This window comes from Emydura macquarii, unplaced genomic scaffold (assembly GCF_026122565.2).
Source record: "Emydura macquarii macquarii isolate MOO-44397 ecotype Brisbane River unplaced genomic scaffold, CSIRO-AGI_Emac_v2 contig_1551, whole genome shotgun sequence".
NCBI classification, from domain to species: domain Eukaryota; kingdom Metazoa; phylum Chordata; order Testudines; family Chelidae; genus Emydura; species Emydura macquarii.
The window spans coordinates 17,487,020-17,513,715 of record NW_027131688.1 but is presented as its reverse complement, the minus strand read 5'-3'; the positions used below and the strand labels follow the sequence as shown (position 1 = coordinate 17,513,715).

Here is a 26,696-nt window from a genome sequence, read left to right as displayed (position 1 = left end):
AAACTCCAAACGTAATTAATTTACATTTGTCACCTACTGGCTGACATCTTGGCAGCATTCAGAGATTATGCAGGCACTTTCCTACCTTTGTTCTTTTTATCACTTGTCACCTTGCAAAATATGCAGGGTTATTTTTTTATTTTTTTGTGTTTTTCCCAGATTGAACCCATGTAATTTAGGCAGTTGATATTTGGAAATACCTGCATGTACAGCATCTAATGTGACATCTCAAGCATGGTGACCTATTTTCCTGGTGTGTAACTCTTGCTAACCCATATTCAGTTTTCACTTGCAGGTACAAAACTTAGTCAAATGCTTAACGATTCAGATGGCCTAGGAGGGGTGAATTTTGAAGATTGTGTTGCCTGCTCCCTCTAATGTAATTGACAACTCGGTGTCCAATCTGGCAAGCGGTTGAGTGTCATCTGCAAAATGCTGAGCTGCGGCTAATCTCATTGAAGGAAATGGGAGTTGAAGGTGCTGAGTATTTTGAAGGAGGCACTTGGCACTTTGCAGGAGGGGGCCCAATGGACCTCACCTAAAGCCCATTGAAGTCAATAGGAAGAGCTTATTGGGCTTTGGATCAGGCCCTTAATCCTTTGGAAGATGAATTAGCAGAGATCATACTTAGTCTGCATCAGTTATGATTCATTTCACTTTGTCTTCAGCTAGACGCACAGGTTTACTCTGTGGTTTATTTTTTGTTTTGTTTTTGAGGATTGGCGATGGCTTAAAATCATTATAATGTTCATTCCATTAATATCTTTATAGCAAGCGCGTTTACTTAGTGGCCCTGGAAAAGAGGCTTTGGAGAGAGAACCATTTTGCTAAGCCTGTAGGTATTTAGTGATTTGCATCTAGCAAATTAAAGCAAGGTCTGTGGTGACAATGGCCTTTAAAAACCCATATTACAGTTCCAATGGGAGGAAAAGGAGCAGAGAGGCAGTGCTTTTATAGAAGGGGAGGTTTAAAAAAATGTAGGGCTGGTTAGGAATGGGGCAATGATATTGAAAATGATGAATCGGAAAGAATTGTGCTTTCCCATAATACCCGATAAATCTTTATACTATTAAAAAAAGAATCCTTGTAGCTTGTGTAAGTGTGTTGCCTTTAGAGTGCAACATATAATCAACCACTGGAGCTTGCTTCTACAGGATGTTATTGAAGCAAGTAGCTTAAATTAATTGAGGATTAGAAATTCTTGTGAACAAGAAAAGCATCCACAGTTTGACTAGCTAGTGTTAAAAATAAGCAGTATTAGTTCTCATGCTTTATGGGATAAGATGATTACTGGCTGGATTAGGGAGACATAACTCCCTACATGTATAGTGTTGCACAATTGCCTTGCATTATGCAGATTTTAAGACAGTCTCTGGAGCACTTGCCATTGGCCAATATCCTGGGTGGCATATTGAACTAGATGGACCATAGATAGTTTCTGACATGACCACTCCTGTGGTCTCTGTGCATAATTATAGACTGGTCTTAAAAGCGGTCATGTGTATATAAGCATCCTGCAATTGGAGTGTAGCTATTTGAACGTGTTGTTGTAGCTTAAAAACAGTGTGGTGTGGGTTTTTTAAAAGGCCTTTCGTGCCCTGAGCCTTAAAGTGCTGGCAGATCAAAATAAACACGGATGGCCTGATTTTCAGAAGTGTGGAGTGCCCAGAGCTCCCGTTTGAAATTGACACCTTTATAAACCGGGCCATGATTTTAATTTCTTTCAAATTCTGTGAAATAGTCTGCATAGAAGGGACCATTGGTTAACTGTTCTGCTGTGTGCTGGAGAGGACAGGACTTGTGCTTGAGGCACTGGATTGGGACCCAGGAGATCTGGATTCAGTTTCTGCCTCTGCCACAGACTTCCTTGGACTAGTCATTTGAACTTCCTGGGCCTCCATTTCCCATATGTAAAATGAGGATAATACTTCCTTTGTGTCTGTCTTCTCTGTCTAGACTGGGAGCTCTTTGAGGCACTGGCTGTCTCTTACTCTATGTTTGGCCAGCACCTAGCACAGTGGGGCTCTGATATCTCCTAGGGCTCTAGGCACTACCATAATCCAAATAATAATATTGATAGAAGTTAAAACCTACTATTGAGGAAGAGGAACTACAACATGTGTAACTGATTTGCTGCTGTGCTTGCTTCTAACAGTTCTGGGTAGTTAAATTTTGGCATACTGTAAATGAAATGGGCAACTTTCAAGTCTTAGGGCCAAATTCATCACCGGAGCAAGCAGGCGCAATTCACATTTGAATCAGTGGAAGCTGTTGCTGCTTGTGTAGTGGTGGATTTAGCTCTTTGGCTACTTTCACCATGAGGTCATGGTAATAGCTGCATTAGAGGATAGGAGAAACAACTGTCTTAGATATGCAGCTATCTGTATCTCATCTGATCCTGTTTGGAGGAACCTACAGCACATCAACAGACTGACTAATTGATACAAATAAGATTAGCATGTCCATTCCAATGCAAAAACCTCCAATATTAATGTATATTCTCCCCAATTACATGAGACCATGGTATAGGTTTACTCCCACTTAAAAAAGCCTTACAGATTAAAAACTGCCAAGGATTTTTTCTTGATTTATTTTTCTCCAGCTAAATTGTAATCTATTATTAGAAAAAATGATAGTGGTTTTAGGAATTACTTAACTTAAAATGTTAAAGCTGGATCGTCTTTTTTTCCCCCCAAGGCCTACTCCTTAATGAGCCTGCTGTACTACATCTTCTGCAGATGGAAGTTGTGCTATTAATAATGAATCAAAAAGGCTTGATTGAGACAGTGTAGATTTCTGATGCTTTTGCTGTGAATCACTTATAAGCAAGCTCCAAAAAGTGCTTATGCTCTCGTCAGCAAAGGGATTGACCATTATTGTCTCTTTTCTTTTGTAATTTAAACTTTACTTGGGCTCCTGGGTAAGTAGCAGCCTTTGGTGCTGAGCCAGGAGGCCACCAGGAGCCCCATCAGTTATATTATCAAAGGAAATGGAACCCCGACATGATCAAAGCTGAAGGGAAAACTTGCTCCCAGGAAGCTGGTAGAGTGGCTGCATTACTGCACAGTTTCCTCTTTTCCTTGATTAACTGGACTGCATTTTTGGTCCTGACCCACATTGCCTTACTTGAAATTGCTTGCTCTTTTTTTTTTTTTTTTTTTTTTTAAATGACTGCCCATCACCTCTCCTCCCCCCCATTACAGGAGTGAAATGCTGAAGAGAACACGTGTGTCAGTAGCCTTCTCTGTATCACACTGTCACCAATAAGTCAATATTTATTTAGCTGAATGCTCATGCTGACCTCAGTTCTGCCATCTAAAAGAATGGTTTTCAGGCTGTCTGCCGGAATTGATGAGCCAAGAAATATGTTTGAATGAATTGGCACCATCTGGACAGATTGACGCGAAGTTGGGAGGGATTGTAATGAGCTACTATCAGTCAGACTGGCTATAATATGATTAAAATGACTGAGTAGTTATTTTTCAGCTATGCTCCTCGTGGCACCAGTAGTTTGGGCGGTTCCCATGTTTCTGTGCATTCCCAACAGCCCTGTGGTTGTGCTGTAGGAAAACAAAGCAGAAAAGCTGTGGATTTTAGGCAATTTGTATGTAAGATGGTTGGTGTGCATCAGTAGGGTGGGCAAAACCTTATAATCCCTTTGAGTTAGAGTTGAAAAGTTAGCAAGCTCCAGTCACTTGATATCATTGTTTATTTAAAATAGGGTTTAATTTAGAAGCTAAAATGTGATGGCAAATTAATGGTTCCTGAAATATTTTAGTCAGACATAAAAAGAGAAATACTCTCATCCCCCTTCTAGCTGTGCCCTTTGCATTCTTCCTAAAAGTTGAGTTGAATGAAGTTGTCATTTATTCCCTTATCCTTGGGATCAGGGGTTCCCAACCTTTTGAGTGAAAGCCCAACTAGTTAACGCTTGGTAAAACATGAGCTCCTTCACCCCACCCCCTCACCGGCCATAAACACATATAATGATAATAAAAATAACACTAAATTACATCATTATAATAATACATTTCTCTTACGTGAGTAAGAAGCTAAGCCTTCCATGGCGCAGCCGCCACCGCAAGCCCCGTGTGGCCCCGTCTCTTCCTATTCCTCATGGACTGAGGATAACGAAGGCAGGCTCTGGCAGGTTGACCAGGGCTGCTCCAGGCCCCTACTGGCATGGGACTGCTGCTCTCCAGCCGGGTGCGGGGTTTGGGGTGACTGCTTCTCCGCTTCGGCCGGAGTTGAGCTTGGGGCCGCTGCTCCCTTGGGGGGGCTGCTCCTCCACTCCAGACGATGCGGAGTTCGAGGCTGCTACGCCCGGCATGGAACTCGGGGGGCTAAATGACCTCAATATTACTGAAGCCTCATGGACTCCCTGGAATCTTTGGTAGCCCTCCCAAGGGGGTCCCACCCCCCAGGTTGCGAACCGTTGCTTGGGACAATCAGGGACAGCAGAATGACACCAAAATACATTTTTTACCCCCCGCCCTCCTCCCTGCAATATTTAATGTTAACCTAATATTTTAACAAACCACATGGGCAGACTCTGAGCTCTGTTTGGTGCCCCCTAGGTGGAGGGTATTATTTGGCTTTCAGTCCTGGTGGTGCAAGTTAGAATAGGCTTTAGGCTGCTCTGATGAATGCTTGATGAAATGCCCAGCACGAGCAGTGCACTCTGACCATGTCTCTTCCAACTTTGATATGCTCCCTGCGTTGGGGTATTGTGACATCTTTGTCACCCATGGATCCCCTCCACAAGGGGAATACCCAGCTGTCCCTCTAGGGCTGCTGGAGCAGCATAAAGCAGCTGGAAAGAGAGGCGGAGGATCTGGCTAGTCAATTTTTGTTTTTGGTTTTTTTTCTTCTTCAGTTTTCATTCTGTCACGGTTCCATAAAAATGGCCATACTGGATCAGACCAATGGTCCATCTAGCCCAGTATCTTGTCTTCTGACAGTGACCAGGACCAGGTGCTTCAGAGGGAATGAACAGAACAGTCAATCATTGAGTGATCCATCCCCTGCCACCCATTCCCAGCTTCTGGCAGTCAGGGGTTAAGGGACACCCAGAGAAAGAAGTTGCATCCCTGACCATCTTGACTAATAGCCATTGATGGACCTAGCCTCCATGAACTTACCTAATTCTTTTTTGAATGCCGTTATAGTTTTGGTCTTCATAACATTCCCTGGTGACAAGTTCCACAGTTTGACTGTGTGTTACGTGTTTGTTTTAAACCTGCTGCGTATTAATTTCATTGGATGACCCCAAGGTCTTGTGTTATGTGAAGGAGTAAATAACATTTTAATGCACTTTCTCCACACCAGTCATGATTTCATAGACCTTTATCATATCCCTCCTTAGTTGTCTCTTTTTCAAACTGAAAAGTTCCAGTCTTTTTAATCTCTCCTCAAATGGAAGCTGTTCCATACCCTTAATCATTTTTGTTGCCCTTCTCTGTGCCTTTCCCAATTATAATATGTATTTTTTGAGATGGGGTGACCAGAACTGCATGCAGTGTTCAAGGTGTGGACGTACTATGGCTTTATATAGTGGCGTTATGATTTTTTTTGTCTTATTGTCTATTCCTTTCCTAATGCTTCCTAACATTGACTGCTGCTGCACATTGAGCAGATGTTTTCAGAGAACTATCCATGACTCCAAAATCTCTTTTTTGGGTGCCAACAGGTAATTTTGATCTCACCATTTTCTATGTATAGTTGGGATTATGTTTTCCCATGTGCATTACTTTGCATTTATCAATATTGAATTTCATCTGCCATTTTTGTTACCCAGTCATCCAGTTTTGAGAGATTCCCATGTAACTCCTCGCAGTCTGCTTTGGACTTAACTATCTTGAGTAATTTTGTATCATCTGCAAATTTTGCCACCTCACAATTTATCTCTTTTCCAGATCATTTATGTTGAACAGCACTGGAGGACGTCTGGAGGACATCACTATTTACCTCTCTCCATTCTGAAATTTGACCCTTCATTCGTACCCTTTTGTTTCCTGACTTTTAACCAGTTATTGATCCAGGAGAGGATCTTCCCTCTTATTCCATGATTGCTTAGTTTGCTTAAGAGTCTTTGGTGAGGAACCTTGTCAAAGGCTTTCTGAAACTCCAAGTACTCTATATCCACTGGATCACCCTTGTCCACATGTTTGTTGGCCCCCTCAAAGAATTCTAGTAGATTGGTGAGACATGGTTTCTCTTTACAAAAGCCGTGTTATCTTTACCAACATATTGTGTTCATCCAAGTGTCCAATAATTCTGTTCTTTATTAGTTTCACCCAGTTTGTCTGGTACTGAAGTTAGGTTTACCGGCTTATAATTGCCAGGATTGCCTCTGGAGCCTTTTTTTAAAAATTGGTGTCAGATTAGCTATCCTCCAGTCATCTGGTACAGAAACGGATTTAAGTGAGAGGCGACACGCCACACACTTAATAGTACCACACTTCTTCAACAAAAATGTTTGACTGAAGTAAACTTTCCATTCTAGATCTAGGATCTTCTTTCCTCCCTGACTAAAGAAGCTTTAGATTGCTATGTGCTGATGCTGCCTTTTGTTCCTTTTTGAAAGTTACATGGAGGGAGATCTGCGCATGTCGAATTTTAAAAGCTGACCTGGACCCGAAACAGAGTTGTGTAAAGCCAACCTGCACCCGACCCTTGAGTGTTGAGCTCAGAACCTACCCGATGCTTCCTCCAGAACCTGTGCCAGTGCCACCGCCTCGTCCTTGGGGCTTGGTCTGGTGGGGGCTTGGTCTCCAGCTGCCTCCTGCCTATGGTGTCTGCACAGTGGTGGCTGCATGCCCTGCTCCTGTTGGCCACCGCCGCCTCATTGCGTGGTGTGTTCGCTGTGGAATGTGTGTACAGATGACTCAAAGTGCCTCTCACTCTGCAGTGCGCACACAGCACAGTGAGGTGCTGGCAGCTGACAAGAGCAGGGCATACTGCCGGGCCGACCCCACAGGCAGGAGATGGTGTTCAGCGATGGGTCGACCCGAGTCTGAGGGGGTTGGATTGTTTTCAAACCCAACCCCAACACTTGTCGTTGGGTCCCATCAGGTTGCAAGGCTTGGACAGGGAGTCCCTTCTGTAGCTTTGTGAAAATGGCGGCCAAAGATTATGCAGTGGTGTAAGCTGCCGGATGAACAGAGCCAACATGGTGGCCTGTAGAGGTTGGTGCAGTAATCAGTTATCTTTTAAAAATGAAATGAAAAAGGAAATCTCCGCAAAACCTTTTGCTCTGACCAACTAAATGAACGCGAATAGAGTGCGATGCACTTCGAGTCTGGTTTAACTGTGAAATGTAAAACACCGTTTGTAAGCACAGCTGACTTTGTGGAGCCCTCCAAGGGTAGCAACCATCTTGTTTGGAAACCACTACCGTCAGTAGCGCTGGCAGTTTGGGAGCTTGGTGTGAGGCTGTAAACAGATTTCTGTTTGCTAATTAATACTCTTATGATTATTCAGCCAGTAACTTAAAACAATTGTAATGGACTCCAACATGTCTATTGTAATTAGTAACGGGCAAACCTCCAAAATTTCAGATGCTTATTCACGCTTTGGGTCTCTTCCCCAGACGCTCTCTTTCCCTCTCCCTGGCCATTCTATAAGCATCTGAACCATTGGCTCTAATCCTAGCAGTTCTGAAGTCTCTGCTGTCCCCCATTGCTTGGCCACAGCCACTGAAATCTATGTTCTCTAACGGCACGTCTTCACTACCTCCCTAAGTCAATCTAAGATACACTAGTACCTTAATGTAACTTAAGTCGATGTGCCTTAGATAGACATGCAGCGGTGTCCACGCTACGTTATGTTGATGGGAGATGCTCTCCCCTCGACATAGCTTCCACCTCTCATTGAGGTGGATTACAGACATCGACAGGAGAGCACTTTCCCATCGACGTAGCGCATCTTCACCATACCTGCTAAATTGATGCTGCCGCATCAATGGCAACACCTCCAATTTAGCACGGTAGTGAAGACATGCCCTTAGTCTAGGCATCGTAGAGTGCGTTGCACATCAGAGATTGGGATTCCATAGCAGGAAGAGATTCCTTTAGGACCCTCAACAGTAGGGTGGAAACTTGATGGGCTTGGAATAAGCCATGAGTCTAGTCTAGTAGCAAGTCTTGGGGTGGAGGGAAGATGCTAGGTTGGTCTCTATAGGGAAATTGAATGGGTGACCAGAGAACAGAAGATAGGCAAAGGTTTTGATCAGTTCTTACTCCTTTTTAAAGTGGTTTTCCAGTCTCCGTTTGTGATACCTATCACTTAGCAATTACAATGTATTCATAGTGAGAAATCTTCTTCCTTTGACCTTTCAAAGGCCACAGGAGCAATGTGAATGTAGTTTTCTTTTAAACACGGTGGGCAGAAAGTACAGAAAATGTTTTCAACCCCACATGATCTGTCACCCCAGGAGAGGCAATTGTGTTTATAATTTCCAAACATGAAGAAAAGTCCTTGGGAAGGGCCTGTGGTCAGTAAATGCTGTATTTTTAAAACAAAATTACTGTGTTTGGACTGTCATTTTCAAAGCCAACTTTCTAGATTTATCAGTTTCCCAATCTGATTTCTTCTCAAATACTCCAAGTGGTGGTTGTTCAGTTTGTGGGGGGTTTTAACTCTTCCTTCAGATGTACTTTTTTACTGTATATCCTATAGCCCCCGTAGCAATAAGAACTACTTTCCACCCTTTCTACACTAAACTGGCAGGATGGATCAGTGCAGGGGCAATTTGACGATGCCTTTCAAGCAGCTCAGCGTGTGGTTTTAAAGCATAAGTGAAGTAACTGCTGTCTGGGCAGCGGTAGCTTAAATATGATGCCACAGAAGACGTCAGGATTTGAAACCTGTCCAATAATGGACATGCTGATAGCTGCCATTGCTAGAGGCATCTAATGCATAGGTATGAGTGGCTCAAGAGTACAGATATCCATCCTTGCAAAATTGCTATGAACATTTGGTAGCCCAATCTTCTCTTGGTCCCTCGCCGTGCTGATAATGATAAATGGAAGTTTTTTTTATTTGCCTCTTTAAATAAACAATAAAAACCGTGTCTCAGGCAAGCTGGGGGTATAATCTTTACTCTTTACATTACCGTAGCATCCGGAGGCCCTAGTCAGGATCAGCTAAGCGTTTTTCAAACATGTGAAGAAATGCCCTGAATACCTAGGACCCATCTTAGGACCCTGATCTCAATTAACTTTAGTGGAGAGCTCGCACCATGTGACTCAGCTGACTAATCAAAACTGGCAATTCAAAGACACTTCCCAGAAAACGAGTGATTTAATAAATAAATGGTAACCATTTCCCTTGGGGGGCAGGAAATAGGGACCATTTCTAGAAAGTCTAATTATGTTTTTGCAAATGGTTGGGTTTTTCCCCAAAGTGTGGCCAGATTTCATGGGGGCAGTGGTTTTGAATGAAAAATGTTGATCAGTTACATTAGCCATCATTTTCTCATGACAAATCCTAGCCCTACATTGAGCGAATCCCTACCACATGGTGCTCCATTGAATCCAGACACAGGAGAAATCTGCCTGAGTAGAGGTCACTGTAGGATCAAGCTAAGTGGCTACCAAGCAACTGTATGAGTTGTGTGCGTTGTACTTTGTACCCTATGGGTTACATGGTGTTGTCTAGCAACTCTAGGTTTTGTTCAATCTTTGGGGCAAGGACCATCTCTCTCTTTTGTGTGAGGGTGTGGTGAGGTGGAGGGGTAGATGGCCAGTGCACTGGGGCCCTGATCCCTGATTATATAAACAATTAACCCTTCTGCAGACTCGTAACAGGGTTGTGCAAATTTACTCATGACAATATTTAAGTATCAAACTGAAATTCATCCTTGTGTATCAACCTGAGAGTCATCTTCTGTAATTCATCTGTGCCAATCTAGCTTTTCATTGGAGGTGAGTAAGGGAATGAAATTGGATGTATAGTATGCTCAGCCCATAATGAGTCTGAGATGCATTTGGCAAGCAGTGTGACTTTCTGTGGCTTTGTGGACTGAAGATAGCATGGTGGCCGCACAGAGGACCCACTGGTTCTCTCCAGTCTTGGGGAAGTAATGAGGGGAAGGATTTATTTCCACCCCTGTGCTGTATCAGCCTCCTTTTTCCAATATGAGAGTTGTGGGGTTCGGATCCGTGCCAGCGTTCGGCAGTGCTTATTGCTCAGGGTACGATCCATGCTTGCCATGGGTTGGAATGAAGGCCGCTGACAGAAATCTGGAGCATGCCCAGCCAAAATTGGTTTAACGTAAAGAGTTGCAAAGCTAACACCACTTCCACCCATGTGCCCAGCGAGGAGAGGAGTTCTCCCATAAGATACTGAGAAATGATTTATAATGAGGCTCAGTTTATCCCAGCCCTCGGAGCCTTGAGATGTGCCCTGGAGGTCTTAGTGTTGCACGTGAGTGTGCGCAGCACCAGTGTAGATTCTGGGCATTGCAGCGGTTTGAATGTCATTTCACAATGTGGCCGCTCTCACTCATGCTGGACCAATGCAAGAGAAGTAACTAGAATGCAGCTCGCTTCTCTCTGCAGTGAAGAATCACCCTAAGAGATTGCCAGCAGGATTGTGACCATGATTTGGCCTTTCCTGCAGACCTTCTCTGATTTATACCTCTCTTTTCGTTTACTACTTTGTATTTCCACTTTGAGCCTACTCCTGCAGTTTGTCATAGACAAAGTACCCATGATTTTTGCCTGGAGTCTTGCTTCCAGTAGAACTGCAGGATTGGAACCTGTTAGTTTAAAGGGACATTGCTAAAGTAAAAATCCTCCATTAAGACATCCGTATCTGTTATTAAAGCCTGGAAGAATTTAAATGTCACCTTTCATGTTTGTTTTGCTTTTTTGCATTTTGTTCAGCTGGGACAATGAATTGTGGTAGAGTCATTCTTGGTTTTCTAGGCGATAACAGGATGCTACCGTCTGGGTTTGCAGCACAGCAGGGAATACTTCAAATCCAAAAGAAAACAGACAATGTTCATTGCAATTTCTCTTTCCTTCTTTTTTCCTCCTTTCTTTTCCCCTGTTCCTCCCACCACCGGAATTTGGGGGCTAAACTAAAGTGGGAGGAAACAGTGACAGCTGGAGCCAACAATATTTTGTAGTGAAGTGCTGGAAAATTGCTTGAGTAGAAGAAAGTCCATTGAGAATCCATCAGTCCACTTGCACCTTCCTGTTAGCAGATTGTACTCTGTTGCCTTTATGAATCTGATAGCCAACACATAGTGATATTGTGATCACCGTAACTTCTTGCTTTCCCTTCCCAGAGACAAATGCGTATCGCACACCCCTTTATGGTCAACCTTCGTGGTGGGGAGAAGATGATGCAAATAACAAACTAGAAAGGCAGGAGGACAGAAGGCAAGAGGAACATTATCCAGGTAACAGAGATGGTCTTTCGGGGGAAAACTGATGCTTTTTATTTCCTGCTGCACAACACCTTGCTTCAGAATTCTAGTGACTAACATTCCTTGTACGCTTCAAATTGACATTCAATCATAATATTTTTGTTTAAAACAAAATTGGAATAAGAGGAAATATAATAATGTGTGTTTACTTGACCATGTGTGAAATGATAAATAACGGAAGTTGTCTTTATATATGCTTTTAAATCCAAATAAATAAATACAAAGAACACCACACCAACAGGCCTGCTTGATTTCTGTTGACTACCATGGAGGACACTAATACATTATGAAGTCAAGCTCTAATCCTAGCTTCATATCCACAGGTAATCCCATGGAAATGACTCGTGTGTATATAGTTAAGTAGAGGCTGAGGTGGCCATGCAGGAGCAGGGCCTAAGAAATTACGGTAAAAAATAAACTTGACTGTAGTTATTAACTGTGGAATGATGTCCCACAGGTAATCTATGGACCATCCCAAATCTCACCACCTTCAGCTTCATATTCAAGGTGCACTTTGTCATCCTGCCTTCTCTAACATAAACACAGAGCAACATACAAATTCAGGGGAACCAACCCAACAACCTCCCAAAACAAAACAAAACAAAAAATCCTATCCAAACAAATATTCCACTGCACACACAATTCTTCCTCTGGGCAGAGGATGAGAAAGAGAACAAAGTACACATATAAGATGTTAGTCATGTTTCTTAAGGAGGTTCTCAGATATTACAGTGATGAGGGTGGTATATGAACAAAAGAACTATACCGTTACCATGTGTAGTAGTGTAGACTTTTAATCTAACATTGGTATGGTGCCAGTAAGGTGTTTTCTTCCATATTTTTGTATTTGTAGAAAGAACAAAGGAGATATCCCAGCATGAAGGGGAGATCAATGGTAACGTTCCTGCTTATAGAGATTCCCAGGAACAGTCTCTGTATGCATTCAGAAGAGAACCTAGTTATTTTGAAATCCCAACTAAAGAATTCCAACAGCCGGCAAAATCTCCTGAAACGCAGGTCCATGAAATCCCAACGAAGGACGTTGATGCAGTGGTGCCACCTGTTGTTCAAAGTCATGCCTCTTTTACCATTGAATTTGATGACTGTACCCCTGGCAAAATAAAGATAAAAGATCATGTAACTAAATTTTCACTCAGACAGAGAAAACCCTTTAGTAAGGACGCTGGTCACGCAGAGATGATGTCAGCAGAGAGCAAGGTGGCCGATTGGCTGGTTCAGAATGACCCAAGTTTGATGAGAAGGCAGTCTCCAGGAGATGATGTGTATAGTACGAAGAGTGATCTACCAGTTCATGTGAGGACACTAAAAGGTAAGTTGCTTTTTTTCATGCTGGCTATTCCATGTGGGTGCCGTCCAAGTACAGGACAAGTAGAAAAAATAATTTTGCCCTTCAAAGTAAAATTGTACCCATTTGTCTCAGCCCAAAGTTCGCTGGGTAAGAAGAACTTCTCTGTGAAATACATTTTTATTATTGCTATCGACACTTCTAAGCCTAGTGCAACAGATGAACGGCCCTACTGCTTGGATACTGCTGCCATTTGTGATGCTGGCAGTGGAATGCTCTAACCCTAATCTTTGGATAGGGTTTTTCTTCATGCTGTTAAGGCAGATTGGAAACAGGTTTAACAGTTAGTTAATCCCTTCTCTTGGTCCCTTGTGGTGGCAGGAATAACATTTGCTTTTCTAGAACTAGGCCAAATGTAGCTAATTTCCCTTTACCTCGGTATACAGTGGACAGTGACAATCCTGTGACCGTGGAAATGCATGGAATAGAGGCTAGAGCTCCAGGGGTGGAGTCTGATTAGTGGGGACAGAGGTTATTGAAATCCTGTGCCATGGCTGTGGGAAAGGTTTCTTTCCTTTTTCTTAACCAAAATTTACATGAAATCCCCCATTGTTCCAGGGGAATCCAGGTTGGGAAGGGTCTGTCTGTCACCGTGAAGCGTTTTCTGTCATCTCTGGCAGACAAGGAGGAGGAGATTTTCAAAGGCCCAAAATAGCTGCTATTGGCAGTCTCTGGAAATTGGACATCTAATACCCATCTGTGCCTTTGCCCCAAGATCTGTTAGACCTGAACTAGTACAGCCGCCTCTCTCAGGCCAGTTCACTGTCAAATTGGGAAAAGGCAATGTCTTCTGAGTTTCCATCAGTCTGTTCTTGGAGGCCCTGCAGGTGCTGGAGGAGCTACAGTTTGTAATCCTCCTGCCTGACAAAGTCAAGGAGCGGTGCTCCGAGGTGCACCACTGAGGTGAATGGCCCGGGATGGGATGGCAAGACACCAGCTTCCCTCAAAGGAGAAGTCGCTAGGCCCATGTCCAAGAAACCATCTTGTGATGCTGACAGTCTCACTTACTACTGGCATCATCTGCCGTGTTGTGTAGTGTTTGAGAAGGTTGTATAGCGAAGGAACTCTGGTGTCTTCGAGGGGATGTCTACATTACAGTTAAAAACCTGTCGCTGGCCTGTACCAGCTGACTCAGACTCACCAGGTGGGAGGGTCCCTGAGCTCAGGCTGCAGCCCGAGTTTGAATGTCTACACTGCAATTAAACAGCCCCTTAGCCTGAGTCAGCTGGCACGGGCCACCTGCCGGTGTCTCACTGCAGTGTAGACATGCTCTGAGACTCTGGGTTTTGTTGACTTGCCTGTGAACCTTGGCTGTGGTGTATGGGAATGCACTGAAATATAGTGCTCTTTCTTTTCAGGGAAATCCCAGGGGCTGGTGGCAGGCATATGCTCATCTGCCCCTAGGATTTTTCTGGATGGTGTTCTGTACAGCTCCCTGTGCATGGCTCCTTGCTCAAGGAGTAGATGGGGTTTGCAGAGAGAGTGAGATAATGTGTTGCTTCAATATGCGGATGATGCACACGATTGTCTCCTTTTCATCAAACACCTAGACTTTGTCCATCTGTGTGTATTCTCTCTGAGGATTTTGGAACATTTATCCATGCCTTTTTGACCTCCAGATTGGTTTACTGTGTAACATGTTCCTATGTGGGGCTATCTTTAAAAACCTCTTGGAAGCTCCAGTTGGCCACCTCCTTAATTAGCATTGTTGGCCCCAAGGAACATTTTACACCACTGGCTGCTGCTTTCTTTGCTTTGCTTTTGGGAACAATTTGTGTGTCTTGCCAACAGGCTGTAAATACTCTATGGTTTGTGTCCTGACCTCCTGAGGGGGGAAGAGAGTCTCTCACGTGCTATCACGACATTTGAAATCACTCAGGGAGTTTTTTCTCACAGCCCCACGATTTTAACATTTGGAGCAGGGTGTTCCCAGCCCTTAATTTGGAAATTAGCTGCTCTTCTCGATTCAACAGAGACCAAATTTGCTGACCTTCAGGGGACAATACAAGATCCATTTACTTGCTTAGTCTTTTTCTTGAGGAAGGAGGTAGTGAGATCTTTGAAGAGTTACATCTGGGATTGAGGGTTAACTGGAGATGCGCTTTACTTGTGTGCTTGGGCCACTTGGATTTGCAAAACAGGTGCAGTTTTCATTTCAGTTGCATGATGTTAAATTACTATCTTTTCTTGCCACACATGATTATGGTGTAGAGCACAGAAGTCTTTTCCCAGTTCTCCTGATGATTTGCTGTAAGTCTTGGGGAACTCATCCACAGCCTGGATGCCTCAGATTCCCTGTTTGTAAAATTGGGAGGGGGAGGGATTTTAAATCTTATGCAGTAAAAGGTGCTTGAATGCAGAACAGTGTTACTACTATTGGTGCAAAACAGAGCTTAATAAGCAACAACCTTCCTTAAAATAACCATGTTAACCTCGCAAGGAGGATGAAGAAATGACATGGAAACCATCTACATAACTTTAGGGAATTTTATGGCTTTAATCCTTCAAATAAAACTGAAAATTACTGTTAGCTGTCAGTTTACTTACCTTTCCTAAGGGGTAGAGAAAGTAGAAGTTCACTGGGTCTTTAGATATGAATTCCATCATAGACTCTACGGTCAGATGGGACCAATATGATCATCTAGTCTGATCTCGTGCACAACGCAGGCCACAAAACCTCTTCCACCCACTCCTGTAATAGACGCCTGACCTATAACTGAGTTATCAAAGTCCTCAAATCATGGTTTAAAGACTTTAAGGTACAGATAATCCACCAGCAAGTGAGCCATGCCCCATGCTACAGAGGAAGGTGAGAAAACCCCAGAGCCTTTGCCAATCTGCCCTGGAGGAAAATTCCTTCCCGACCCCAAATATGGTGATCAGTTAAACCGTGAGCATATGGGCAAGTCTCACCAGCCAGACACCCAAGAAAGAATTCTCTGTAAGAACTCAGAACCCACCCCATCTAACATCCCTTCACAGATCATTGGCATGTCAAACATCAGTCAAGTGCCAAACTAAGCTGTCCCATCATACCATCCCTTCACAGATCATTGGCATGTCAAACATCAGTCAAGTGCCAAACTAGGTGTCCCATCATACCATCCCCTCCATAGATTTATCAAGCTCAGTCTTGAAGCCAGCTAGGTTTTTTGCCCCTGCTGCTTCCCTTGAAAGGCTGTTCCAGAACTTCACTCCTCTGATGGTTAGAAACCTGCATCTAATTTCAAGTCTAAACTTTCTGATGCCCAGCTTATATCCATTAGTTCTTATGTCCACATTGGCGCTGAACTTAAATAATTCCTCTCCCTCTCTGGTATTTATCCCTCTGATGTATTTATAGAGAGCAATCATATCTCCTCTCAACCTTCTTTTGGTTAAGCTAAACAATCCAAGCTCTTTGAATCTCCTCTCATAAGGCAAGTTTTCCATTCCATGGATCACCCTAGTAGCCCTTCTCTGCACCTGTTCCAGTATGAATTCATCTTTCTTAAACATGGGGTACCAGAACTGCACACAGTATTCCAGATAAGGTCTCACCAGTGCCTTGTATAACAGTACTAACACCTTCCTATCTCTCCTGGAAATACCTCATCTGATGCATCCAAGGACCACATTAGTTTTTTTCACAGCCACATCACATTGGCGGCTCATAGTCATCCTGTGATCAACCAATACGCCCAGGTCCTTCTCCTCCTCTGTCACTTCCAACTAATGAGTCCCCAGCTTATAGAAGAAATTCTTGTAATTAGTCTCTAAATGCATGACCTTGCACTTTCCACTATTAATTTTCATCCTATTTCTATTACTCCAGTTTACAAGATCATCCAGATCTTCCAAGTATGATATCCCAATCCTTCTCTGTATTGGCAATACCTTCCAACTTTGTGTCATCTGCAAACTTTATTAGCATATTCCCACTGTTTGTGCCAAGGCCAGTAATAAAAAGGTTAAATAAGATCGGTCCCAAGACTGATCCCTGAGGAACTCCACTAGTAATTTTCCTTTAGTCTGACAATTCACTTTTCAGTATGACCGGTTGTAGGCTCCCCTTTAACCAGTTCCTCATCCACCTTTCAATTTTCATATTAATCCCCAACTTTTCCAATTTATCTAAAATTCCCCATGTGGAACTGTATCAAATGCCTTGTGCAATCCAGGTAAATTAGATCCACTGCATTCCCTTTGTGTAACAAAATCTGTTATCTTCATCAGCTTGCTGCTCTTTGATCATCTTGGTTTGAGTCCATGGAATGCAATCTAGAGAGTTTTCTGTTTTGTTTTGTTTCCCCTGCTCTACAGAGTAATTTTTGTTCTGTAACAAATGATGCATAACAAAATAATCTTTGAGACTAATGAAATTGCACAGAATGATAAAATAATTACATGTATTTATTTTGATTAAAAAATATAAAAACGATGCACATAAAAAGCTCTAGATGCCCTGACACATAATTAAAATTTTTATTAAAGCTAATGTTAAAATGATCGAATACAGAGTTTAAAGGAAGAGTTTCTATACATCTGGGTATAATGCGGAGATTATGCAAAAGTACAAAGTTTTTTTATTACAACAGTCTGTCAGTGAGTTCAATGCAATCCCTCCTCCTCCATCCCACCCGTGCATCATTCTGGGGAGCAAACCCTCGAATCTCTAAAATCTGGATCGAACAGATATCTTTTGCAGTGTGCCCTTTACTCTTCCTTTCCAAAGAGAAAAATCCAGTATTGACTGTGCTGGGAGGTGGTTACTAGGGTTACAGTGAAATGTGAAGTGTAGGAATCAATTGCATGTGATCATTTTCAGGTAATAGACATGAAGACGGGACACAGAGTGATTCCGAAGACCCAGTTCCACCGAAAGCAGAAAAGGAGACCACCTGCAGCGACCATGCAGCTGAGCAAGCCAGACTTCAGCGCCAGATCAGGCGTGACCCCCAGGAAATGCTGCATAACCAGCAGGCTTTCGTCATCGAGTTCTTTGACGATGACACGCCTCGTAAAAAGAGGTCGCAGTCTTTCACGCACAGCGCACACTCCTCCCAGAGCGACACGGATCCTGTGCTGAAAACCAAGGTGGAAAAGCGCAAAGTTGCCATGCCTGCTGAGAAGCTTGGTAGCGCAGTGCCGCCTCCTCATCTGGCTGCCCAGGCAGGCAAGCCAGCCAGCAACTCCTCAGGGCCACAGAGATCCAGCTCCTTTAAGAGAGAGAAGACAGAGGATCGGATCAGCTCCTCGTCATCTTCCGCTTCAAGGGTGTCTGCAAAGAACTATGGCAGCATTGGGAGGAAGTCTAAAATTGCTCAGGATTTTGCTGCTGAGTATCTAAGGGAAACATCCCAAACTGGAAAGCCAAGTGCTGAGAAGCCAGCGCCTCTGCAGATGCCAGTGGCTCCACGGGTAGTAATATCGCCAGCACCGGACCCTGTAACCGCAATACCTGCCGACCCAAAATTGGCCAAAGCTCGGAAGCACGATGAGGACGATAGCTTAAGCGAAACGGGCACGTACACCATTGAGACGGAGTCCCAAGATAAAGAAGTAGAGGAAGCTCGAAAAATGATAGATCAGGTAAAATCACTCTAGGGAAAACCTCTCATAAATGTGATCATTGTTGGCTGACAAACCAGGGACTGACCCAGGGATCTCTAGAGTACGTCTGCGCTGCAGAGTGGTGGCCCGCAGTTGCCGGTCTCAAAGCCTCGCTCTACAGACCCAGGCTCATAGGGCTTGCACCAGAGTCCTGAAACAGCCCACCCCCATCCCTAGGCTTCTGAGCCTGAGCCTGAACGCCTGTATCTCCGTTTTAGCGCCATAGCATAAGCCCTTGTCTGTAGTCCTGGGTTCTGACACTCACTGCCGCTTGCAGTGTAGACATACCGCTCAAGCCAGAAATATGTGCTGCAGTACCTTCAGCTAAAGGGCATGAGCTAGGAGCTTTAAGCTGTCCTGTGGATCCAGCACAGAGGAGATCCTGTCAGACACTCACCAGTGGGTTACACAGGCAATGTAAAGGGGGGGAGGGGAGGGTAAAAACCATCAAAAACCCATCTGAAAAGGGGTTGGGGGGACCTTCTAGCAACTTGTCTCTTTGTGTCTGAATAGGATTTAGATGCAAAGGTGCAAGAATGGGCTTGCAAATGTACCAGGAAAGAGCAACACTGCACTGAAAATAATGAAGGAGCCAGTCCTGCAAAGATTTGTGCACATGAGGGACTTTACACACCGGGACTGCCCAAATGCACAAGTCCTTTGCAAGTTCAGGATCTAACTATGCATTGTGCCCTCTACGCCATCTCCTCCTGCCTGGCTGTTACTAATACCTGGGATATATATGCTCTACCAGGCAGGCCAAAGGAAGCTGAAATGGAGGACAGATTTTCTCTGTCTTGGGAGCCCTGGTGACATCCCCAACTTCTAGTTGTGGGTGGTTTTGTTTTGTTAAAGGGGACTTGTCCAAACAGATGGCAGCTAATTGCTGTAGAGAAGGGAGTATCTGGGTGGGGGTGGAGATGGTCATGGGAATGACTGTATCTGTTTTAATTTAAAAAAATGTAAAATTAATGATAACTTACAAAAAAAACCAACCACCCAGAACCCAAACAGTTATTTTGTGAAGCTTGGCCTGTTTCCAGGTTTAACAACAGAAGAAGCAGGTAGAGGCTAAAGTAAAACAGGCAAGTGTAAAATAACAGAAATGTAGGCAAAGGGAAAATAACTAGTTTGAAAAAAAATTCCTGTGGTTGAGTCAAGCTCTGAATCTGTGCACTAGCCAGCCCATGTACCCATGTGATTTTATCTCGGATACTCCACAGCAGTGTTTCTCAATTCAATTTGGCCACGGAACCCTTTTGAACTCGATAAATAATTGCGGAACCCCCCAAACTCTTAACAGTATTTTTACATATGGGGCCAAAAAAAATGTCAAAATAAGCAAATTATATACCAGCGTTTCTCAATTAAATTACACTCTTACTCGATATCCTCCGCCAAAAAATCCGGGACATCTTCCCTTTTTCGGCGGCGCAGAGAACAGCTGCGCTCGGCGGCACGATGTCACTTTCTCGCGGAACCCTAACAGTGTTCCCGCAGAACCCCAGGGTTCCGCGGAACCCCAATTGAGAAACACTGCTCCACATACATCCCCTCCCCCTCCTTACAATTGTTCATTACACCCACTTACTACACCTTTCTTTAGGGCTTGTCTACATGGGAAAATAAGTTAGGGTGTGAATTTAAAGCACAGTTGCTATTCTGCACTAGTGCCCCGCGTGGACACTCTTATTCCGCCCTGAGTGCCTTTTTGGGGCTTAGCTTAATCCATTTCCAAAGAGTAATTAGAGTGTCCACATGAAGAGCTAGTACGGAACAGCTATTCTGCTACATCTCTTCTAAGCTATTTCCCTGTATAAACAAGCCCTTAAACTAGATTGCAAGCTCTTAGGGGCAAGTACTGTGTCAGTGTTTGGACAGCATGTAGCACAATGAGGCCTTGATCCTGATATATAAACAATTAATTGTAATACAAAAGTATAAAAAATGTACAATTTAATATATTTTGGCACTAAGGAGAAGGATATTGTCCTGGTTACAACACTGGAGTTTGGGAGTCAAGTGACTTGAGTTCTATCCTGATTGCACAGACTTCCAGAGACCTTGGCCACGTCACTCACCCGCCCTGTCCCCCTTTGTAAAACAGGGACAATGATCATTTCATCCTCATGGGGATGTTTTGCAGCTTAATTGTAAAGTGCTTTGAGATCAATTATAGTAGAGAGAGATGGAGAAGACCTGTTAGGTCATTACGTCCATCTCCCTGACAGTGCAGCGCTGTTCTCACTAGCACGTTACCTAGTGCTCTGTCCAGTCTGTTTTTAAAAGTCCCTAGTGATGGATCTTCCACTGTTTGCCTTGGGAGACTTTTCCACAGCTTAATTCACTTTACCATCCAGATTTTTCCTGCTAGTCATACTAAATTTTACTTGGATGAGAAAGGGACTGTCAGTGCAAATTATTAAATTTATAGGAATCTGAAAATGTGTCTATATATAAAGTGTTCTATGAAGAGTTTTTGAAGAGTGGTGAGTAGAATAATTTATACTGTGTATGAGAATTGGTTTGTATTGACCATTTGGGACCCCAGTTTCAGTGTGACTAATGTGTTTTGATTTTGGTTTTCTTGGTTACATTGTTTTAATCTCGTTCTGCCCGTCACACACGTGCAGGTTTTTGGAGTTTTTGAATCTCCGGAGTTTTCCAGAATATCTTCGGCCTTCAGACCTGTTATAAAAGGCGAAAAAGAATACTCGAGCTCTCACCAGCATCTAATCAGTGAAAATGGCACGAGTCAGAAGACGCTTCTGCTCCAGGCATTCCCTTCAAAACCCACTAGTGGGTCCCAGGCTGAGATGCAGGTACAGGGAATGGGGATGAGTTGTGTGTACTTTTCTGTCTAGGTGGGAATGCAGTGTATTGATTTCATTTCCCCTTTGGGAGACCAGGTGTGTGTGCAACAGACTCTCAGGAGAGAGTTTGTGACAAAGCTTTGGTTAAAAAAAATATTTGATAACATTCCATTTGTCTCTTTATAGATGCCTCCAGCATCTCAAGGTGGTCAGAAATGGGTCTCTAGGTGGGCAAGTCTTGCTGACAGCTACACAGAATCAGGGCTTTGTGATGGTCACCAGCAGGGATTAGCATCTGAGGGCAATATGGGTAAGTACTGTACAGATGCCATCTTTAGGATGCTGGAGGGTTTATTTAAAAGTGACATGAAATGCAGGGGGAGGTGGAGGAGGGAGATATGCTTATGCTCTTTTTTGTTGCTTTCTGATGGATATAAAGAAAGTTTGAGGTGTTCTTAAATTTTCTTACAGTTTATATTCTGTTTTAACTAAAGCATTTGGAAAGAAATCTTTCTTTGTTTAGGATTAGCAACTTTCGTCCCTTCAGTTAAGGGTTGGGAAAGCACCCCGTGCACATTTGAGTCATCCAATAAGTTCTCCAACAAGAAAAGTGAAGACTACACTTGACATTCCTGATGTTTCTCATGTTGGCATAGGGAGCAATAAACACATAAGGGGCAGGATTGGAAATAACCATCCTTCAGGAATTCTTTGTACCTCAGAACAAGGAGCAACGGTCTCAAGTTGCAGGGCGGGAGGTCTAGGTTGGACATTAGGAAAATGTTTTTCACTAGGAGGGTGGTGAAGCACTGGAATAGGTTACCTAGGGAGGTGGTGGAATCTCCATCCTTAGAGGTTTTTAAACTGAGGGTTGACAAAGCCCTGGCTGGGATGATATAGCTGAGGTTAGTCCTGCTTTGAGCAGGGGATTGGACTAAATGACCTCCTGAGGTCCCTTCCAACTCTAATATTCTATGATTCTATGATTCTCATTAAGAAGCAAAAGAGTCAGAAACTCCATTTTTCCTTTGCAAGTCATTTATGAATGCAAGTATTGACCAGCCCTCTTCAGCTGTGTTTTTGTTGCCCTTCTCTCATAGTCTCAAGCTGTGCTGAGCATATCAAACCATCCTTGGGTTTGACAGAGCTAGGTAGCAGTATTTGAAGTGATTATAGGGATCCTGATGTATAGAATGAGGTCCAAGAGGAGAAAAACCAAAATAAAGTCATAGAATCATGTCAGAGAGAGGAGCTAAAAAACTGAATGGGCCTAGGAATTGACATTGAGAATGAGAGTGGAAGAGAGTAGGAAATGTTCATAATCCAGAAGACAACCATAAGGAGCCATTTGTCCTCACTCCAACAGCTGCCAGGAAAGGCTGAAGAAATCAGTTGTTTTGTTCTCCAAAGATTATTTCCATAATGTGGCGCATTGTCCTTGAAAGCTCCTGGACAATTGGGTGCTTTATCTCACAATACCAATCAAGTTACAAGCCATTTATTATTTAAACTAAAAATTACGGAAGATATGAAATCCTGAGCTGTGACGTGGGGTGAAATAACACTTTTCTAGTTAAGTGTGTTAGTAAGTGTAGTAAGTTATTAGTAAGTGTGTAGTAAGTTGTTAGTAAGTGGTGTCCTTAATAACCTGTCGAGTATCATTGGCTACTAATTCTTAAGCCTTTTTAAAGAGTAGGGTTTCTATATGGAGACTTCGATGTAGAATACAATCTGCTAAGGCCTGTAACTGTGGAAAGTGGCCTCTCTTTAATGAAGTAAGCTATACTATCTAGCACAGCGGTTCTCAAACTGTAGGTCGGGACCCCAAAGTGGGTCACATTTTAATGGGGTCGCCAGGGCTGGCATTAGACTTGCTGGGGCCTGGGACTAAAGCTGAAGCCCGAATCGCATCTCTCGGGGCTGAAGCCAAAGCCTGAGGGCTTCAACCCAGGATGGCAGGGCTCAGGCTTTGGCTTTCCCCTCCTCCCGGGGTCGTGTAGTAATTTTTGTTGTCCGAAGGCGGTCATGGTGCAGTGAAGTTGGAGAACCACTGATTCTAGCACATTTCTTAAAATGATGCATTTCTGGTCCGGACATGTGGCTGTGGGGTCAAGAGCTTTTCCCTGTTCCCTTTGGCAGGAAAAAGACATGGTTTCAGGGTCTACTGTATATTTGTATAGTCTTTTAGATTTATATAACTGTGACAAGAGTGACACACTGTTGGGATGTTTGAACATCCAGGTTATTAAATCAGATTTAGGGCTTGGTTCTTCAAGGTGATGAGCACTCTGGCCCTGATCCAGTCTGGGACTTCAACAAATGCTTAGCTGTAAGGCCATGTATGGACCTATTGATGTCAGTGCTTAAAATTAAGCATGTAGTTAAGTGCCTTTTTGGATCTACACCTGGCAGGCTCAAGCCGCTGGTGAATAAATTCAATATTGAAATATAGCAGATGAACAGCATTTAATGCGTCTTTTAATGTTTCTTAGAAAGTGGTGCAGCTCCGAAACCGGGGGAACCAGAGACCATTGTGCCCTCAAGAACAAGAAGGCTTCTTCCCCAGCTCCCACCGAGTGATAAATCTGACAGTCCCACACCCCCAGTTGTAATTTGTCAGGACTCTTATCCTGAAGTAGCCAAGAGAAACGTTGTAAAGAAACATGGGAGGGAAGCCTATGCTGATCCCAGAAACCAACTTTTCCTCCAAGAGGACTTGGATCCTGATAGCCTGAGTGATACCAGCAAGTCTGACGATGGCTTTGGTTTGGAAAAAGGCAAGAAACACAAAGAAAACAGTAAAACGCCTGAGCAAGAATGGCGAAGAAGGGAAGACTTAAAACCTGAGATCCGACAGCCAGGAGCTCCAGGAGTTTCAAGTATCACAGCTGTAAGTGAGCCAGTATCTACTTCCTTCTACATTGGTGATGAAACTAATGAAGCAGGGATTCCCTCAAAGCTTTCTGATTCTCAAGCAGACAAAGAATACAAGGATCAAGAGTTTCCTTTCAAGTCAGCCAGCACAGCCGCTTCCGGAAAGCCAGTGATCAAAGATGTTAACAACACTTACGTTAGCGCATCAGGAAAAATGGTTATTTCTCTTCATCCAAGTCTTCCTCAAGAGCAAGAAAATATAGCCACAAAAGAAACATCCTCCTTCATTAGGCAGGAGAGTTTTACCAAAGATAAATCAAGCAGTGTTGTTCCTCAGAATAAACTCCCACATATTTCGAGTCACCCTCTGCTTAAAGATTTAGATACCACACGGTCAAGCCGTATGGATTATAATCAAGACACGCATCTTATCCTTAAGGACACTGAAACTGCTTTGGCGGCATTGGAAGCCAAAATACTCTCTCAAAACCACCAGCTGGACCCTTCAGAAACTATTCCTGGGCAGCTAGAAGACTCCTTATCTGGGGACTCAGACGTGGACACGGCAAGCACCGTCAGCTTGGTTAGTGGGAAAAACGTCCCAAGCAGCACGCCAAAATGCAAAGCTACAAACAGCTTGCAGAAAGAGAAATCCTCCTCCACTCCCTCTATCCAGGACCAGGGCAGCCAGCCCAGTGCTCGCGAAAGGCTATCAGAAAAACGCAGGATGCTTCCACTCGAGGCGGGAAACAGAGGAGAAACCACCAAACGTTTCCAAATCAAACGGAGTGTTGGGGCTCGCGGGTCACTGGATTTTACAGATGATGAAAGAAGCTCTAGTCTTCCTTACGTCCCAGCGACTGAAACAGCCTCCTCTGATCAGGAGCATTCAGTGTCAAAGCCCATCCCCAGAAGAAAACCTTTTACTCAGGTTGCAAAAGAGGAGCATGGCAAAGGGACTCCAAATGTGCAAAAGATCCAGCAAATTCTCACCAGGTCCAACAGTTTATCGACCCCACGGCCCACAAGAGCCTCGAAACTCCGTCGCGCCCGGTTGGGAGATGCGTCAGATAATGAATGTGCTGACACCGAGAAAACAGCCTCCAACCTCGAAGCCACAACGGCGTCTTCTAAACAAGCCACAGAGTCTAAAAAGATGTCCAGGCTTGATATCCTCGCCATGCCACGGAAACGGGCAGGTTCGTTTACCGTGCCGAGCGACTCTGAAACAACACCGTCAAGAACTGGAGTTTCAGGCCGCAGTGTGGATTCGTATTATGCAAATCGGAAGCCACCTATGTCCGAGGCTAGAATGGCAGCTAGAAAAACTGCAGCAGCTGCTAGTACAAAGCAGCCTTTCAGTAGAACACGTTCGAGCAGTGTCAGATATTCATCCACTTCCGGTAAGTCCTTATATTTTAGGTTTCTCCTTCGTTCCGCTCTCTTATATTTTACAGACTCTCTGTGTGGGCTCCAGGTGTAGTTCTCCTAGGAATAAAAAGCACTGCCGTGGGCATGCGATGAGGAGAAGAGAGGAAAGGAAACAAGGTGCTTGTCTTCACTTACCTTGTAGATTCGGCAGCAGTCGACCGGAGTTACGCAAGCTACGCAAAAAACTTGTGTAACTCCCGTCGACTTCTCTGCTTCTCTTCTGCACGCCGTCTTCACTTCACTGCGCTGACGGGAACCGCGTTCCTGTCGACGCAGCATTACGCCACTTGAGAAGGTGGTCTTAATACGTTGATTTCTGGAACGACTGAGTGGGTCTTCACTGACCACTCAATTGATCCAGAGAAGTCGATCTGACAGCCATCAGTGCCGCCGTCAGTGAAGACATAGCCATGGAAGAGAGACAAAGGGAGGAGTGTGCACAAATAAGCATGTTGGAACAATTCAGAAACACACCTTAACATGTCAGGGTATAGAAATAGCACATACCCAATTTTTTCATACCCAGTTGAGATTTCGTTTGGTCAAACAGAAGGATTTCATAAATGATTAGTGATTTTTGGGGTGCTTCAATTACTTTGTGCCCAACCAGAGATGCTTTAACCTGACTTTCAGGATGGGTGTTCAGCACTTTCTGAAAATCAGAGGCTTTTTTGAAGCATCTCAAGTTGGGCACCCAGAATCACTGTTTGAGGCTAGCGTTGTAAATTTGAAGGCATCAGAGAAGGCAAAACAAGGAATAAATAAGTGAGCAAATAATTTGGAGACCATTCTACTCCTTGCTGCAAATTCAAAGCATTGCGTGGTTGAACAATTGGCTTTGAACTTCCAGTAGAGGAAGATTGCCTCTGCCTCTTTATTGCTTGGCATACAGCCTCCAAAATGCGCCATAGGTACAGTAGCCGCATACCTACATCTCTTGTTGAGGAATATGGTGCAGATTATTCTGCTGTCTCGCTGTGCAGAGCCATTGGCTGTTTGTGAACCGTGTCCCAAACATGAATAATTCTCATGTTTAAACTGTTCTTAAATAAATATATGGGGAAGATGCGTATAACAGGTGCTGCGCAGTAATCAGAGATGATTCTGAACATCATTCGGTCTGTCGCCCTGGTTCCTTGTCCTTCAGGGCATGCAGCAAGTCGTAGCAATTTACTTTGGCTTT

General features: G+C 43.8%; 1 protein-coding gene across 3 annotated transcripts in view; it reads left to right on the top strand.

Moving 5' to 3' along the window:
- CEP170B (centrosomal protein 170B) overlaps positions 1–26,696 on the top strand; it is an 81,117-nt gene that overhangs the window by 32,064 nt on the left and 22,357 nt on the right. For all 3 annotated transcript variants that reach the window (XM_067554957.1, XM_067554956.1, XM_067554955.1), the window contains 6 exons: positions 11,297–11,410; positions 12,291–12,767; positions 17,611–18,374; positions 21,029–21,217; positions 21,395–21,518; positions 23,701–25,485. In XM_067554957.1, the coding sequence (XP_067411058.1) occupies positions 11,297–11,410; positions 12,291–12,767; positions 17,611–18,374; positions 21,029–21,217; positions 21,395–21,518; positions 23,701–25,485 (3,453 nt within the window). The remainder of the gene's footprint in view (positions 1–11,296; positions 11,411–12,290; positions 12,768–17,610; positions 18,375–21,028; positions 21,218–21,394; positions 21,519–23,700; positions 25,486–26,696) is intronic.